The 13,707-nt window shown below is 39.3% G+C and overlaps 4 protein-coding genes across 4 annotated transcripts; 2 read left to right on the top strand and 2 right to left on the bottom strand.

The window, feature by feature from the left end:
* Nucleotides 1–9: 9 nt before the first annotated feature.
* Nucleotides 10–4,553, bottom strand: LOC134857273 (protein Red-like). The gene is made up of 11 exons (XM_063873655.1): nucleotides 4,333–4,553; nucleotides 4,211–4,259; nucleotides 3,901–4,035; nucleotides 3,389–3,581; nucleotides 3,088–3,185; nucleotides 2,592–2,786; nucleotides 1,943–2,301; nucleotides 1,379–1,721; nucleotides 908–1,091; nucleotides 598–686; nucleotides 10–367 (listed from the first exon to the last, which is right to left on the bottom strand). The coding sequence occupies exons 1-11, from the start codon at nucleotides 4,340–4,342 to the stop codon at nucleotides 217–219; spliced, it is 1,806 nt and encodes a 601-aa protein (XP_063729725.1). The 5' UTR covers nucleotides 4,343–4,553; the 3' UTR covers nucleotides 10–216.
* A 278-nt stretch (nucleotides 4,554–4,831) lies between these two features.
* LOC134857272 (glutamyl-tRNA(Gln) amidotransferase subunit A, mitochondrial-like) lies at nucleotides 4,832–6,613 on the bottom strand. The gene is made up of 2 exons (XM_063873654.1): nucleotides 5,989–6,613; nucleotides 4,832–5,727 (listed from the first exon to the last, which is right to left on the bottom strand). The coding sequence occupies exons 1-2, from the start codon at nucleotides 6,610–6,612 to the stop codon at nucleotides 4,906–4,908; spliced, it is 1,446 nt and encodes a 481-aa protein (XP_063729724.1). The 5' UTR covers nucleotide 6,613; the 3' UTR covers nucleotides 4,832–4,905.
* Nucleotides 6,614–10,636: 4,023 nt separating this feature from the next.
* LOC134841080 (uncharacterized) lies at nucleotides 10,637–11,965 on the top strand. The gene has a single exon (XM_063856859.1). The coding sequence runs from the start codon at nucleotides 10,637–10,639 to the stop codon at nucleotides 11,963–11,965; it is 1,329 nt and encodes a 442-aa protein (XP_063712929.1).
* A 432-nt stretch (nucleotides 11,966–12,397) lies between these two features.
* LOC134841071 (uncharacterized) lies at nucleotides 12,398–13,264 on the top strand. Its single transcript, XM_063856847.1, has one exon. It carries the CDS (start codon nucleotides 12,398–12,400, stop codon nucleotides 13,262–13,264), a length of 867 nt encoding a protein of 288 aa, XP_063712917.1.
* Nucleotides 13,265–13,707: the final 443 nt, after the last annotated feature.

The raw sequence follows: 13,707 nt of genomic DNA, 5'->3' as shown, positions 1-13,707 counted from the left end.
TAATTGACTACGAAATTTTACTTCGAATAAAATATCAGTTTGTGAATTTCAAGTTTGTTGGCTATAGGCATTGAAGATTCGGTCGTTTTCGCTATACTTCTGAACGATTCAACTTACATTGGCGATGGCGGAAACCATCATCGACAAATTACATCTATCGGAAGAATCTTTGATTTTCCATCTCATCCTTCTGTATTCGAGCCCACCTCAGTCCATCTAATTAGCTCCTCCCCCTTTTCTTCGGTCGATGATTTTGCTGATCTGTTCCCACTCTCTGTCCAGTGCTTTCTTCTCGTCCTTGGGACCCACGTGCTGCTTGCGAGTCTTCCTGCCGTCGTTCATTTTCACACCAAACTGGAAAGCAGCCCTGAAAACATCTCATTTTTAATAAGGAGATAATATTTGAATATATCTCATCCGCGCATTTAACGCGTAATGAGTTAACAAACGAAGAACAAATGGTAGACCGGTAACTAATAGCAACGTGTGTACCAGCGGTGTATTTAGGAGGGGCGGACACCTTTTCTTCCGGGATTCAACCCCCTGCCAACCCAAAGGGTCCCCCCTTTGTACTAATTTGCGATACTGTGTACTAACTTGGGCAAAGCTTCTTTGCTAGACATGTAGTTGCTGTACTCCTCCTGCGTCTCGAAATCCCATCGGCCCATAGGTCCTTTTTTGTTGCCCTAAAATTCCATATCATTTCTGGCTGCCGTCGTTGAATAATAATGTTATAGCTGTTGTTTTCCTTATTTACTTCTTATATATCGAGTTGTGTGTTTTCCAGAACATTTTAACAACAACTTACTAGAAACCACAATTAATCTTAAAGATGACGTTAACGCTGCTAAAATTCAACTTCTATAATCTACTACGATAGAAATTTATCACTCAACGCTGAACATACCATGTCCATTTTGGTCCAGTCGATGTCATCGTCTGAGTCATCCAGCCCTCCGGCGAAGCCAGCTGCGTCTGGGTAGCACTCAAAATATCCATCAGGGACCACCTTGTTAGCCGGTCTCTTCTCCAGTTCTTCTGCTACCTTCTTCGCGGTCGAGATTGAATCATCCGCAGCTTGTTCCCCAGCTCTGAATGTTTTAAATCAGAGATCAAACATCAAAAGCACAGCCAACAGACAGTTTGAAAAGAGTCAATCAACGCAACAGAAAAAAACTGACTTGTTTTTTTTTGAAAAAGCTTCATTTTCATATTTCAAAGTGAAATTATATGGCCTTGAAGCTGTTTGAATTTTGCTGTTCGATAGAGGAGTTTGATTTCCATTTTACAAAAACAATGAATTGAATTTAAAAAGAAATCAAAAGTCAAACGGAAAAATCAAAATAATTTTAAAACTTTTCCTGGAAAAATGACGCACCTTTTTCTGAACTGTTCGCGTTTCTTGTCGATACTTTGGGACCATCCATCGTCTGTTATCAGTCTTTCTGCTGGCTTGTCAAAGTAGCTTCCCGCTGCTGTGTCTCTCGAGGAGTGACTCTGGCCATGTCCATGATGTCGACTCGATTCTCCATTGCGACTCCTATGATCATCTCGGCGAGTCTCGTTTCTACTTCTTCCATAGTTGTCGCGATGGTCGCTGTGATGCTTCCGATTCGACGAAGACGTTTTCGGGTCGTAATCATTCACATCATCAAAAATAGTGTCGGTCTTGTGGTCTCGACTTTGCTTGTGATAGTCGCCTCTTGAATGGTAGTCTCGATCTGCGATACAAGCTAACGGATTACTTTTATTTGACGAAGACGTTTTATTCGACAAGGATCAACTCTATATCAAAAATGCAACTACTTTTTGTGGTCTTTTGAAACGTTTTTTTAAATTCTGATAAAATGATATCAGGACCTCACACAACTGATTATATTTTCACCCGAATTTTATATGGATAAGCAAAATAGAGGACGAAACGTGGCTAGAAAACACTAACCATTATTGGCCCCCTGCCCCTTTTCGTTCCCTGCTCCAGCTCCTAGTCGCCTCTTTCCCTTTCTGTGCTTGTCACCGTGTCGCAAATAGGACAATATCTGAGCCAAGTGTCCGATCACCATGTCATTTGTCGCGTCCTTCAATTGGGACTCTTTCACTGGACAGTCGGCTTTGGACCGGAGAATCGCTGTCGGGATATCGGTGGCCAAAGAGTCTGTGGGGTCGTCTTCTAAGTCAACGCGGTAAAACATGCGCCCCTGGAAGAAGTTCTCGTTCCTCTCGGGGTACTTGCGAGTTATGACGTTGTAGATATTGCGTCCGAGGACAGTCGAAAACTGAGGCGCCACGTGTTCTTCTTTTCTAAACCGTCAATTTCATTTAAACTAGAAAAGAGTTTTGCCAAAGGTTTCAGTCGTTTCCAAATGGCTATTATCTAAATTAACTTGTAGTGAAAACACGAGACGTTATCGTAGTTCGTACTTTCATCATAATTACTTAATGATTTTGATACCTTGAAAACGTTTTTCACTAGCTTATTGTGACCGTTTGCTCAACTTTTTTGTTAGTTTCCCCTCTTTTTTGTTAGAAGTAAACTATTTGATAGCGTGAAATTTTCTGCAAATACCAAATGTAATCCATGAAAAACTTACTCATTCTGTGGCGCTGACGAGGCAACGTAGGAGTCCAGTTGCTGCTCCTCCGCCTCCTTGGTGTCTATTTCTGCCCTGACCTTCTGCAACAGGGCGAAGTCCAGCCCCTTCACCAAGTGAGTGTGCTCCATGTCTCCTCCCAGGTACTTGCTGTTCTCAATCGCCTGCTTCCTTCTGTCTGCCGCCGTCTTGAAACTAAAAATAATCTTTCGAAGCAAAAAAATACAACATTCTTTGTATTTCTCAAGTTAAAGCTCTTTGTATTTCAAGAAATTTTCATTGGTTTTTTAATTGAAACACTTTGTTTTATGCGTTTTTCGTGCCATTTCAACTTTTGTTAATATAGAGACTAATTTGCCTTCCTTTTTGCAAATGAATTTGTAAATCAGAAGTCAAAACGAAGGAGGACATGATACAAGCCCAATCTTCTGAGATACAGAACAAAAAAACAAGAAATTCAGAAACTCAAAGAAGAGCAAAATGCAGTTCGGCTTACGCAGTTGAGTCTGGGGCTACTGCTCTGTAGTCGGCGGATGTTTGGAGAAGTTCACTTTCGTCCGTCTCATCTACTTTGCCATCTCTCCTCTCGCGAGCCTAAAAATCTAATAATGACAACTACCCTATCGAAAGTACACTTGAAAGTGTAGCACCAGACAAAATTGAAAGAATTCTTTCCCGGTACACAAAGTTCATTGAATCCAAAGTTGATTTCAGTTTAAAGATACCACAAATCTGACAAAACCGGAGTATTTCTGACAAAGATTCTATGAAGAGTGTCCGAATTATATTACACTGACCCTATCTCTGTACTTCTGTGACAACTCCTCTTCTCTCTCCTGTTGTTGTTTGAGTAGTTTGGCGAAATACTGTTTCCTCTTCTTCCTCCTCTCCCACCTGCTCTGCTTCTCCTCCCCCTCTCCATCGCCCCCTGCGCCACCCATTCCTCCGTCTACCCCAGCTGAACTGTCATCACCGCCTTTTTTCTTGTCACTAAATGAATGAAAAGTGGTCGCTTTTTTTTTAAATGAATTTCGCCAAAGTTGTCTTTAAAAGCAAGAATCCTAGCGTTTGACAGAACGAGAAGTGAAACACAGCTCTTTTTCCGTAATAGTTCAGATAAATTAAATCTGAGACAAATGAAAGATTGAGAAAAATTATTTTGGCTTTACTAGGTTTGAGTCCAGGTTTTACTTGGTTTGGAAAATTTGAAAAAGATTCAGTTTAACTTTTCCCGCCAGTTACAAAACGGCAAAAAGTGATCAGAAAGTTGCTTTGCTGTAAAATTAGAAATAAATAAAAAATGAGTTACCTCTTTTTCCTGTTGGCATCAGTCCCGACCCCTCCTCCCATCGACCCAGAGGTGGTCCGCCTGGCTCCGGGAGTCATGAGGAGTTTGCGAAAGTCCGCATTGCTCAGAGGGTTGGCTGATCCCTCGTGATCACCGCTGAAATAAACAACTGAAAATGCTATTTTTACTCTTCAAACCCCGCTACAATTGAGAAAAGAAAGCTGACATGTACATAGTATTACCTTAAAGAAAAACAGTACAATGACTATTTTGAGTACATTTTTGTGCTCTCTGTAACAAAAAATTCAGAAATGAAAAAATAAGTACTTACTCGTCATGGAAACCGGCGGGAGCCGAGGGATTGGAGAACGAAAAATCAGCTGAAACAAAATAGCTTTTCTCAAAGATCAAGTAAACGATTATTAGATCATTATTAAGAGTTTCTGCGCTCACCTTCCGGCATTTGAGAATGGTTCTGGAGTTTATCAAAGCTGAATCTGAAAATCAAATAAATGCAAACTTTTCAATCTCTCTTTTCTCGGTAGTGACCGGATGAAACTATGGTGACTGAAATTCCAAAGTCACCGGAAGGAACTATGGATTAGCTATAAGCACTATGGATTGTTTCCTTCCTACCGATTTTGCTTAGCTCAAAAAGCTCGTAAGTAGTCAAGTGTGCTATCATATTAAAGTCCCTGTCGTGACTCGGATTCCAAAAATTTTTTTTTCTGCTTTTCAGACTTAATGGCCCGAAATTTACGAATGACACTGAGCTCTCAACTTAATATAGATGCAATTTTGACACAAAATTAGCTATTATCAACTCAAAATTTTGCACTTTTGGAAATAATTCAGTCGTCTCTTACTGAAAAAAAAAGCTTGGCAAATCTATTTTAAAAAAATTGAAAAAATATATATTTCGGATTTCCAAAAACTATCTAGTTTCTTGAATTTCCTTGCTTTAATCGTTCTGGCGGAAAATTTTGTGCGACTTGCACCGCAACGGACTACCCTTGTTTAATTATGTTAATTGTAACTTATAATTGCTTCATCTAATTCAGTATAATCAAAATTAGTCAATTTCGAAACCTTTTTCACAGTTTCTAACAGCAACATGTCGTTTCCAAAACGGCTCATAAGCTGAAGCGAAATTGGTAACTTAGCCTTTTGAGACATCTTGACCGGAAAAGAACAAGCAGGAACCCCTCCTAGATTTGCAGAACAAGTCAAAACATCCTGTAATTCTGATTGTTTGTGCATGTCTTTCTGAACAAACTCCGAGTATCTAGGAGCAACGTCTAATGTCACCGGTGTCAACAACGCATCGAGCTTATTCGACACAAAGCAATTTTCGAACTCGTTAAATACGATTCTTCTCACTTTCAGAGCTTTTACGTAAAAATCGTCTAAATTACTCTTCAATGAAAAGTAATTTCCAGATAAAATTCTTCTTTTTACGGTATCTCCTAAAAACCGAGTCCTCGTTTCTTTGTACACATTAGTGCAACCATCAAGAATATCGTTTTCGTCAATTCGAGATCCGAATTCGATTCCATCGTATCTTGCCATGTTCGAAGCGACGTCAGCAGCTACTAAAACCGAATAACACGGGATGACATGTCTGGTTAAAGGCAGCGAACATTTCACAACTTCCCAGTTCAGTTTATTCTTCAACTCAATTGCAAACTCATCCCAAACTTGGCAAATTTCATCGGATAGGCCTTCCACGTGGTATTCTTCAGGGATTCCGATTCTTAGCGGCGCTGTTGAATTGGATTCGTTGGGCGGTATGAGAATAGAAGTGTCACATGTTGCATCGTATGGGCAGTCGCCCTCAGAGATCAAAATCTGAGCAGAACCTCAATTTGGAAGAACTGATTCTGTATTCACTATTTATATATAAATTATTCACTTAGTATAAACCCCTTTTTTTTCACCTTCTCTTTGCATGTCTACTTCAACTGCAGCTACAAAATAACCCTTCAAAATTTTGGCAAACGCTTTCTTAAGCGAAGCAACTTCCACAAAAATTCACAGTTGAAGAAATTTTATGAAAAACTTCATACGCATCAAGAAAAACTGTCATCAAGAATCAGTTCTAAGTCACACCTTGAAAATCTCTTCAATTATTTCTGTACTTCTTGAGAACAGCCCGGGTGTGTCGAATGCATTAGCCATAGACACCAAGCCATGTCGACTAACTAGGCCGTACGAGGGTTTGAAACCCAACACGCCACAAAAAGCTGCCGGTAATCTAATTGAACCTCCTGTATCGGAGCCCACGGCAAATGGGGCTAAATTTGCGGCAACCGCTGCAGCGCTACCGCCACTGCTTCCGCCGGCGATAATAAAATCTTCATGAGTTTGATTTTGGTTTAAATTCAAGACCGTCCATGGATTCCGTACCGGACCATAAATACTTTCAACAGAGCCAGACCCCATTGCGAACTCATCCATATTCGTTCGGCCAATTGCATCATAGCCCTGATTACGTAACCTAGTTACAACTGTTGCATCGTAAGGACTGACAAAATTACGTAATGCAGCTGATGCGCAAGTTAGCGGCATTCCTTTTGCCGCAAAGTTATCTTTAAGAAGATATGGCACAAAACTATGGTCATATACTTCGTTTATATGTGTGATTGCATTCAAAAAAGAAGATGTTTTGATTTGCTTGATGACATTCGATGGCAGAAAATGTTCGACAGCTTTCAATTTTGCAGCTAAAGACATTTTACCTGAAACCAAAACAGCAACAGTTAGCTTTTTAGCGGAGTGAGTAAGAATTTGGTAATTTTCCCTCATAAATGCTGGATTCTTTAATTAACGTCAGATAGGGTCGAGAGATATATCACAATAAATCCCTTTCTGTCGACTCAAACTGCAAAGAAATAAAGCAAAGAAAAACAGCCAACAGACAGTTTCAAGGAAAAAGTATATAACACCTTACAGCTCTTTGAATTTCATGAATTTTTTATGAGTGAAACCTTTTTCAAAAAAATATCACAATTTGAGAAAATTTAATTTTTTTTTATAACGCTAGTCATTTAAATTAAAATCCACTCTTAAACGAAAAGTCATTCGTGAATTTCGTACCCCGTGTTATCGATCGTTTTTCGTTATCGACGAGCTTAATTTACAAGGAGAGAGACCTTGAACGCAAAATCAAAAGTCAAAATGCGAAAATGAAAAAATGAGTTCTGAGGCATACAAAAAACAAAAACAAGAATAGCCGGTTATTGTGCAAGCAGCCCTTCAAATTGCGACCACAATGATTTAAATAGTTTCGTTTTCGTTCCAAACGTGTACCGTTTTTTTTGTGCGCGATGCAATGAGTAGGACGACGAACTATAAGAGCTACTACAGCTGTCTTCATAAAATGAAAAACACAAAAATTTAAGTTATGGAAAACTTTTTATGGAACCGGAAGCGCTAAATGAAGCTTCATGCACTTGTTTTCCTGGATTAAATTAGGTTTTTCAAGACTTAAGCAACATTTTGCATCAAAAAATTACTTAATCGACTTGAAACACTTTAATATGAGATATCACTCGACCAATTATAATGATTATGTGCAGTATCTGTAAAAGTAAAAAACCTAAACACCCGATAACTTTTTCCTCCCCCATTTAAGTGATCGGGACAAAAATTTCTTCAATTCGTTCACTAACACTTAAAGCTTTTCTATCATTTCAGACAGTACCGGATTTAATGGGGGAGGGGGGCACAGACACCGCTTTTACAGGGATTCGACCCTGACAACCCAACGGGTTATTTGACAAAATCATTTTTGAAGGACTAACCCTAAAACTTTTTGAAGATGCCAAATTGCACCAAAGAGCGAGCGCTGAAACTTGAAGAATGAGCAAGGGCCAAAAAATTACACCAATTTTGATCCAAAACGGTCGTGAAAAAGTTTTTTTGGACTGCTTTTTGTTCCGCCCATTGAAAATGCGGAGGAACTTTGTATTCGGGGGTGTTTTAGTTTTTCTTTCTTTTTTTGTTTTCCACGCCAAATCAGCTACCACAAACAATTCTCGGAGAAAGTTGAGGGTTATATCATATGAAAGCTCTAAAGTTCAGGAACCAAAATCAGGAACAGAAAAAAAATCACCGGAATGGATCGAGTGACATATCAAATTGACGCCCTGTCAATCGTGATTCAAATGAGATTAAGAAATTTTCAAAAAGTTGTCCTTGTATCGAGAAAAACATTTTTTAACATTTCTGATTTTTAGTCTAATTTCGAGTGGATAAAGCAAGCGAGCAGGCGTACAATAGCATATTTCAGCTAAATTTACACAGTGAAAACTTAGTTTTACTCAAGTTGAAGAAGTTTTCAGACTTTTTCAGCGCCCATTGGGAATCCAAAATTTCAAACGTCCGCAAAAATTTCATTTTTTTTTTGGGGTTTTCTGGTCAGCTTTCTCGAAAAACTGTTGAAAAAATTGCATTTTATACTATGACTGTCAAATATGCCTAGACTCGAGTTTTTCGTTCGAATCTTTTTTATCAAATCAAGCAGAAAAAAACGACACTAAGAAAACGACGCTTGCAATCAGCCACGGATCTAATATTTTCCTGATGTAATTGATTTCCAAAAATCCGCCTCTTCGAGAAAATATTAGATCCGCGTCTGATTGCAAGCCACTTTAGAACTCCATACAGCTCAAACTTTCTGATGTCAACAATTGTTATTTCCAAAAATTGTTATTTAGCCTAATTGTTGTGATAAACTTATAAAATAGCTTGTCCATTTCAAATTCACAAACCGTGTAATTTCAGATAATCTGAGCTAGAGGACTGAATCGATACACTATTAACAAGCCCCACGCCTCTAGCTTCGTGGGTGAAGATTGTTAATGGTGTATATAATTGGAGCCAGTTCCCTCAAAGCCTCAACCGAAGTAGCCTCGAATAAATTGAAGAGAGTATTGTCCCGAATCAGTTTTGCAACGAAAGGACTGAGTCTCAATCCCAAATCAATCCATAACGTCCTGAATCTCGACTTTCTCCTGGAAAAGGGATCACTCAGGAACAAAAAAGAGATAATCCTTTGGCACGACGTGCTGAATAACACGATCACCAAACATCGACTCAACAACAAGAAAGCAGAAACAGTCCCGAACCTAATCAAAACACTCAGAAAGCATAGTTGGAGAATCAAGGCAATTATATATTGCCAAAGGGAAGGCACGAGAAATATCTTCGAGGATCTACGAAAGCTGGACATTCTCGTAATACCAGCCGGAAAAAAGCTAATCTCCAGAAGGAAACAAAACGAGTGGTGGTACCAATCCAACCTCCAGAAAATCCACCCCTCAACTATATTGGAAATAAAGTTCCTTGAAACCATATTAAAACGATTTATAAACCTCGAGTCCCTTGTGAAGAAGTAAAGACCCCTATTTAGAAAAAGAAAGTCGAATAAAAGAAGCGATAGAACGAACACGAAAAGAAGCAGGTCTCAAAAACAAAAGAAGAACAAGAAGAAGAATAAGAAAAGCAAGAAACAGTAAGGTTAGAAACTCTTTTTTTTTATAGATTTTACTCTGGTAGCTACCTGGAACTAAGTTGTTCTGGAGCGGCCTAGGTGAAGTCTTTAAAAATGAGTAACCGTACACAGAAAAACACAAATAAATCACAGGTTGATGAGGCCTGGACGTGTGTAACCTGTAGAAAAAACTACGGAGATCCCTTGGATCAAGTATTGGAGTGCGATAACTGTGCAAAACATTTGTGCAAAATGTTTGAAAATGCCAACGGCAGTTTATGATTACATGTCGAAATCTAAAAGAATATGGTGCTGCGACAATTGTACAGAGGATGTAAAGAACCTAATGAAAGACGCAGCGACTCCAAAAACACATCAGGACATATCCAAAATGAGGACCGATCTGGATAAAACTGTTGATTCTGTGAAAACTCTAATGGAGGATTTTTATTACTTCATGAATGGAACAAAAAACAAAGCACAGCCAACAATGGGATCGAATGCAAATCCCTGGAAGATAGAACTAAATGTCACTAAACCTCTGAAAGACATAATCCTTGAAGCTGGAGCTGAGCAAAAAAGAGAAGAGGAAGAAGATTTAAGAAGAAAACGAAATCTAATCATACACAAAGCACCGGAAAGTAAATCAACCGAACCGAAACTGCGACAGAATGAAGACATGTCATTAATCCGTGAGCTATGCGCAAGCATAGAAATTGAACCAATAATAGTTAAAAATTGCACTAGACTTGGCAAATTATATGAGGACCACGAAAACGAAACGAGGCCAAGACCATTGAGAATCACACTGGAAACACAGGATGATGCTGAACACATGATGAAAAATCTGACAAAATTGAAGTATGCCAAGGATGAGCTAAAACACCTGAGAATCACTCCAGACAGGAGCATGAAAGAGAGGGAAAATGTCCGCTTCCTAGTGCAGCGAGCAAAAAACTTAACAGCAGAGGAACCCGGCAACTTCATTCACATTGTCAGAGGGAACAAGATAATCAGAGTAAAGAAAAGGGAGATAACAATGATGCAAAGAACAACGCCGGAAACAGAGAACTTTTTGAGCTCTGGTTCGGGAATGTAGACACCCTAAACCCTGAAAAGTTCATAGAGTTACAAACGCTAATACATCAAACAAACCTGTTACCGCACGTTATTGCTCTTACAGAAGCTAAACCTAAGAATTCTGTAAACATATGGAACCCAATTTGGCACAAACTTGATTGCTACAACTTAAAACACAAAAACATGAATCCGAATGAAAAAGGCAGAGGCATGCTACTTTACATTCGTAAAAACATCCAATATAAAGAAACAGACGATGACTCTGGATTCGAGGAACTGCAAGTGTTTAACTTGATTTTAACGGAGGTAGAAGTTGTCATCGCCTCGACATATCGGAGCCCATCATCAACTCACGAAAACAACTCCAACCTCAACAATTTTTTAAGAAAAATAGGATCAAGTCGATCTAGATACATTGTGCTGGGAGACATGAACTTCCGAGATATAGACTGGAAATATTTGAGCACGAATCACGACGAAAACAGCAAAGAACACCATTTCATTGAGGCGGTCAGAGATTCTTATCTCGACCAACATGTTGACAGACCAACACGCGTGACCAAACATAATGAACCGTCACTCCTAGACCTCTTATTAACTGATAAAACCTTAGAACCATCTTCCATTGAATACATCTCTCCACTGGGGAAAGGTGACCACACACTGTTACACGCAAAATTCAACCTTTGGACAACAAGGCGCTCCAAAGAGAGGCTAAATTACAATAAAGGAAGCTACGATGAACTCAGGTCTGACTTAAAAAATAATCTTATTTACGAAGGTTTGCTAACCCTTGACCAAAATTGGAATAAATTCAAAAGTACTCTTGATTCTGCCACCAAGAAATTTATACCTAAAATGAAAATCCGGATAAAGCAACACAAATTGCCAATGAGCTCCGAAGTAAGAGATGTACTTCGAGATAAACATAAAACTTGGAAAGATTTCAAGAAAGAGAAGTCGCAAAGAAACTATGAAAACTACACATCGGCTCGAAACAAAGTCAGGAAATTGACACGACAATGTGTTCGAAAGCACGAAGAAGATGTATCCAAAAGCATCAAACACCAACCTAAAAAGTTCTGGAACTACGTGAATAAGAAAATTAAAACAACCGAAATAATACCGGCTCTCAAAATTGGACCAAACAAGTGGGCCATGACCGACAAAGATAAAGCTGATACTCTTGTCAACTTTTTCAGTTCTGTATTCACGATTGAAACACCAGGCAGCCGGGAAGTAGTGGATTACCAAGAAAATCAATTATCTGATGACCTCTTTATCTCCAAAGAGACAATCCTAAATGAACTCAATGCGCTAGACACTACGAAATCAACGGGGTCAGATAACGTACACCCTCGGGTATTGCGAGAATCCCGATACGAAATAGCTGAAATGATGAGTGGTTTAATGCAAAGTTCTTGGGAGAAAGGTGAAATACCAGAAGATTGGAAATGCGCAAATATAACAGCAATTCACAAGAAGGACGCAAAAAGTGATCCTAACAATTAGAGACCTATTAGCGTGACATCCATTTGTTGTAAAATTATGGAAAAAATGATCAGACGTCACCTGTTTGATTTTTAGAAAACAACAATATCATATCAGACAAGCAATTCGGGTTTTTACCAGGGCGATCAACGACCCTACAGTTACTGAGAGCACTTGACGACTGAACAGCAGAACTGGACAGAGGTAACGAGGTAGATATCATCTACATTGACTTCCAAAAAGCCTTTGATAGTGTACCCCACAAAAGACTACTAAACACAATTTCGAGATACGGGATCAGAGGAAAAACTCGAATGGATTACCTCATTCTTAACAGAAAGAAAACAAAGAGTGGTGGTCAACGAAAGTTTTTCGGAATGGGCACCCGTCATCAGAGGAGTCCCACAAGGGTCTGTACTGGGACCAATTCTGTTCTTAATATACATAAACTCGATGGGGGATGGAATCACATCCCAAATGCTCCTCTACGCAGATGATGCGAAAATCTACAGATCAGTCACAGCTTTAGGTGAAGATGAAGAACTGCAAAATGATCTGAATGTAATTTCGAAATGGGCTGATGGTAGCCTTATGAAGTTCAACATGACAAAATGCCATACGCTCACGTTAACGGGAAGGGTAAAACTAGCGGAACGAAATTACACCTTGGATGGGAATACATACCTTAGTAATGTTCAAAACGAGAAAGACTTAGGGGTTATAGTTGACTCGAGACTACTATTCCGTGAGCACATTGCCAAGAAAACAAGGATGGCCAACGGCATGGTCGCGATAATACGGAAAAGCTTCATCTATCTTAACGCTGAGGTACTAACAACCCTATATAAAGCCCTAGTGAGAACGCACCTGGAATACGCAAATCAGTGTTGGAACCCATACCTGAAAAAGGACAAGATCATGATTGAGAACGTTCAATGGCGGGCGACAAGACTGGTCGCAAACATACAAAAATTTAGTTACCCGGAAAGACTGAAAGCTCTGAAACTGCCAACGCTGGAGTATAGAAGGAAGCGCGGAAGAATGATAGAAGTCTTCAAAATTTTGAATGGAATGTACGATGCCGCAGCAACGGACGGACTGTTTACGATCAATGAAAGAGACACCCGAGGAAACCCGTACAAAATTTTAACGATGAAAACCAAAACAACAGCAAGACAAAACTTCTTCACTATCGCAGCCATTAACGACTGGAACTCATTGCCTGAAAGAATAATATCGAGCGAGAACGTCAACATATTCAAAGCAAGACTTGACAAACTATGGGCGTCCGAAATGTACGACGCATCGTTTTTGGAATGACAAAATGGACGTCGACGAAAGAGCTGGTCGATAGAGGCCGAAGCCTATAGACCAGAATTGAACTTGTGAGACTTTCGGGTTGTACCAAATGAACTGTAGAAACTTCACTCACTATGAGAAAAAATGAAATAGTACTGAATTTAAAGAAAAACTTGTCTCGCAATTGATACCAATCACTGATATTAAAGCCCTATTGGACTTGGTTTGATATCACAAAAATTGAAAGGTTCGATCACTGTCGAGAAAAACTAGTCTTTTTTTAGTTTTTAGACAAAATTAGACGAAATGTGAGGAAAGGCTAACATCGCTGTTCAATGACCAACCTCCACCAGAAATTCAACGCTAAAATTTAACGTTATGTTAACGCACTATTTTGAGCTTTTCGTCTAAGTCAATCGCGTTGGTTAGAAAAACTGAAAAAATCAGACACAGACGAAACGGCA

Source organism: Symsagittifera roscoffensis, chromosome 1 (assembly GCF_963678635.1).
Source record: "Symsagittifera roscoffensis chromosome 1, txSymRosc1.1, whole genome shotgun sequence".
NCBI lineage: Eukaryota > Metazoa > Xenacoelomorpha > Acoela > Convolutidae > Symsagittifera > Symsagittifera roscoffensis.
This window is presented reverse-complemented; position numbering and strand designations above follow the sequence as displayed.

Excerpts from the sequence above, each read along its gene's own strand:
- LOC134857273 (XM_063873655.1), bottom strand. Across the intron at positions 3,186-3,388 it reads CACAGAAGTACAGAGATAGG|GCTCGCGAGAGGAGAGATGG; the intron begins GTCAGTGTAATA and ends TTAGATTTTTAG. Across the intron at positions 2,302-2,591 it reads TCGTCAGCGCCACAGAATGA|AAAAGAAGAACACGTGGCGC; the intron begins GTAAGTTTTTCA and ends TTGACGGTTTAG.
- LOC134857272 (XM_063873654.1), bottom strand. The coding sequence starts at position 6,612 with ATGTCTTTAGCTGCAAAATTGAAAGCTGTCGAACATTTTCTGCCATCG. Across the intron at positions 5,728-5,988 it reads TAATTGAAGAGATTTTCAAG|ATTTTGATCTCTGAGGGCGA; the intron begins GTGTGACTTAGA and ends GGTTCTGCTCAG.
- LOC134841080 (XM_063856859.1), top strand. The coding sequence starts at position 10,637 with ATGAATCCGAATGAAAAAGGCAGAGGCATGCTACTTTACATTCGTAAA.
- LOC134841071 (XM_063856847.1), top strand. The coding sequence starts at position 12,398 with ATGGGGGATGGAATCACATCCCAAATGCTCCTCTACGCAGATGATGCG.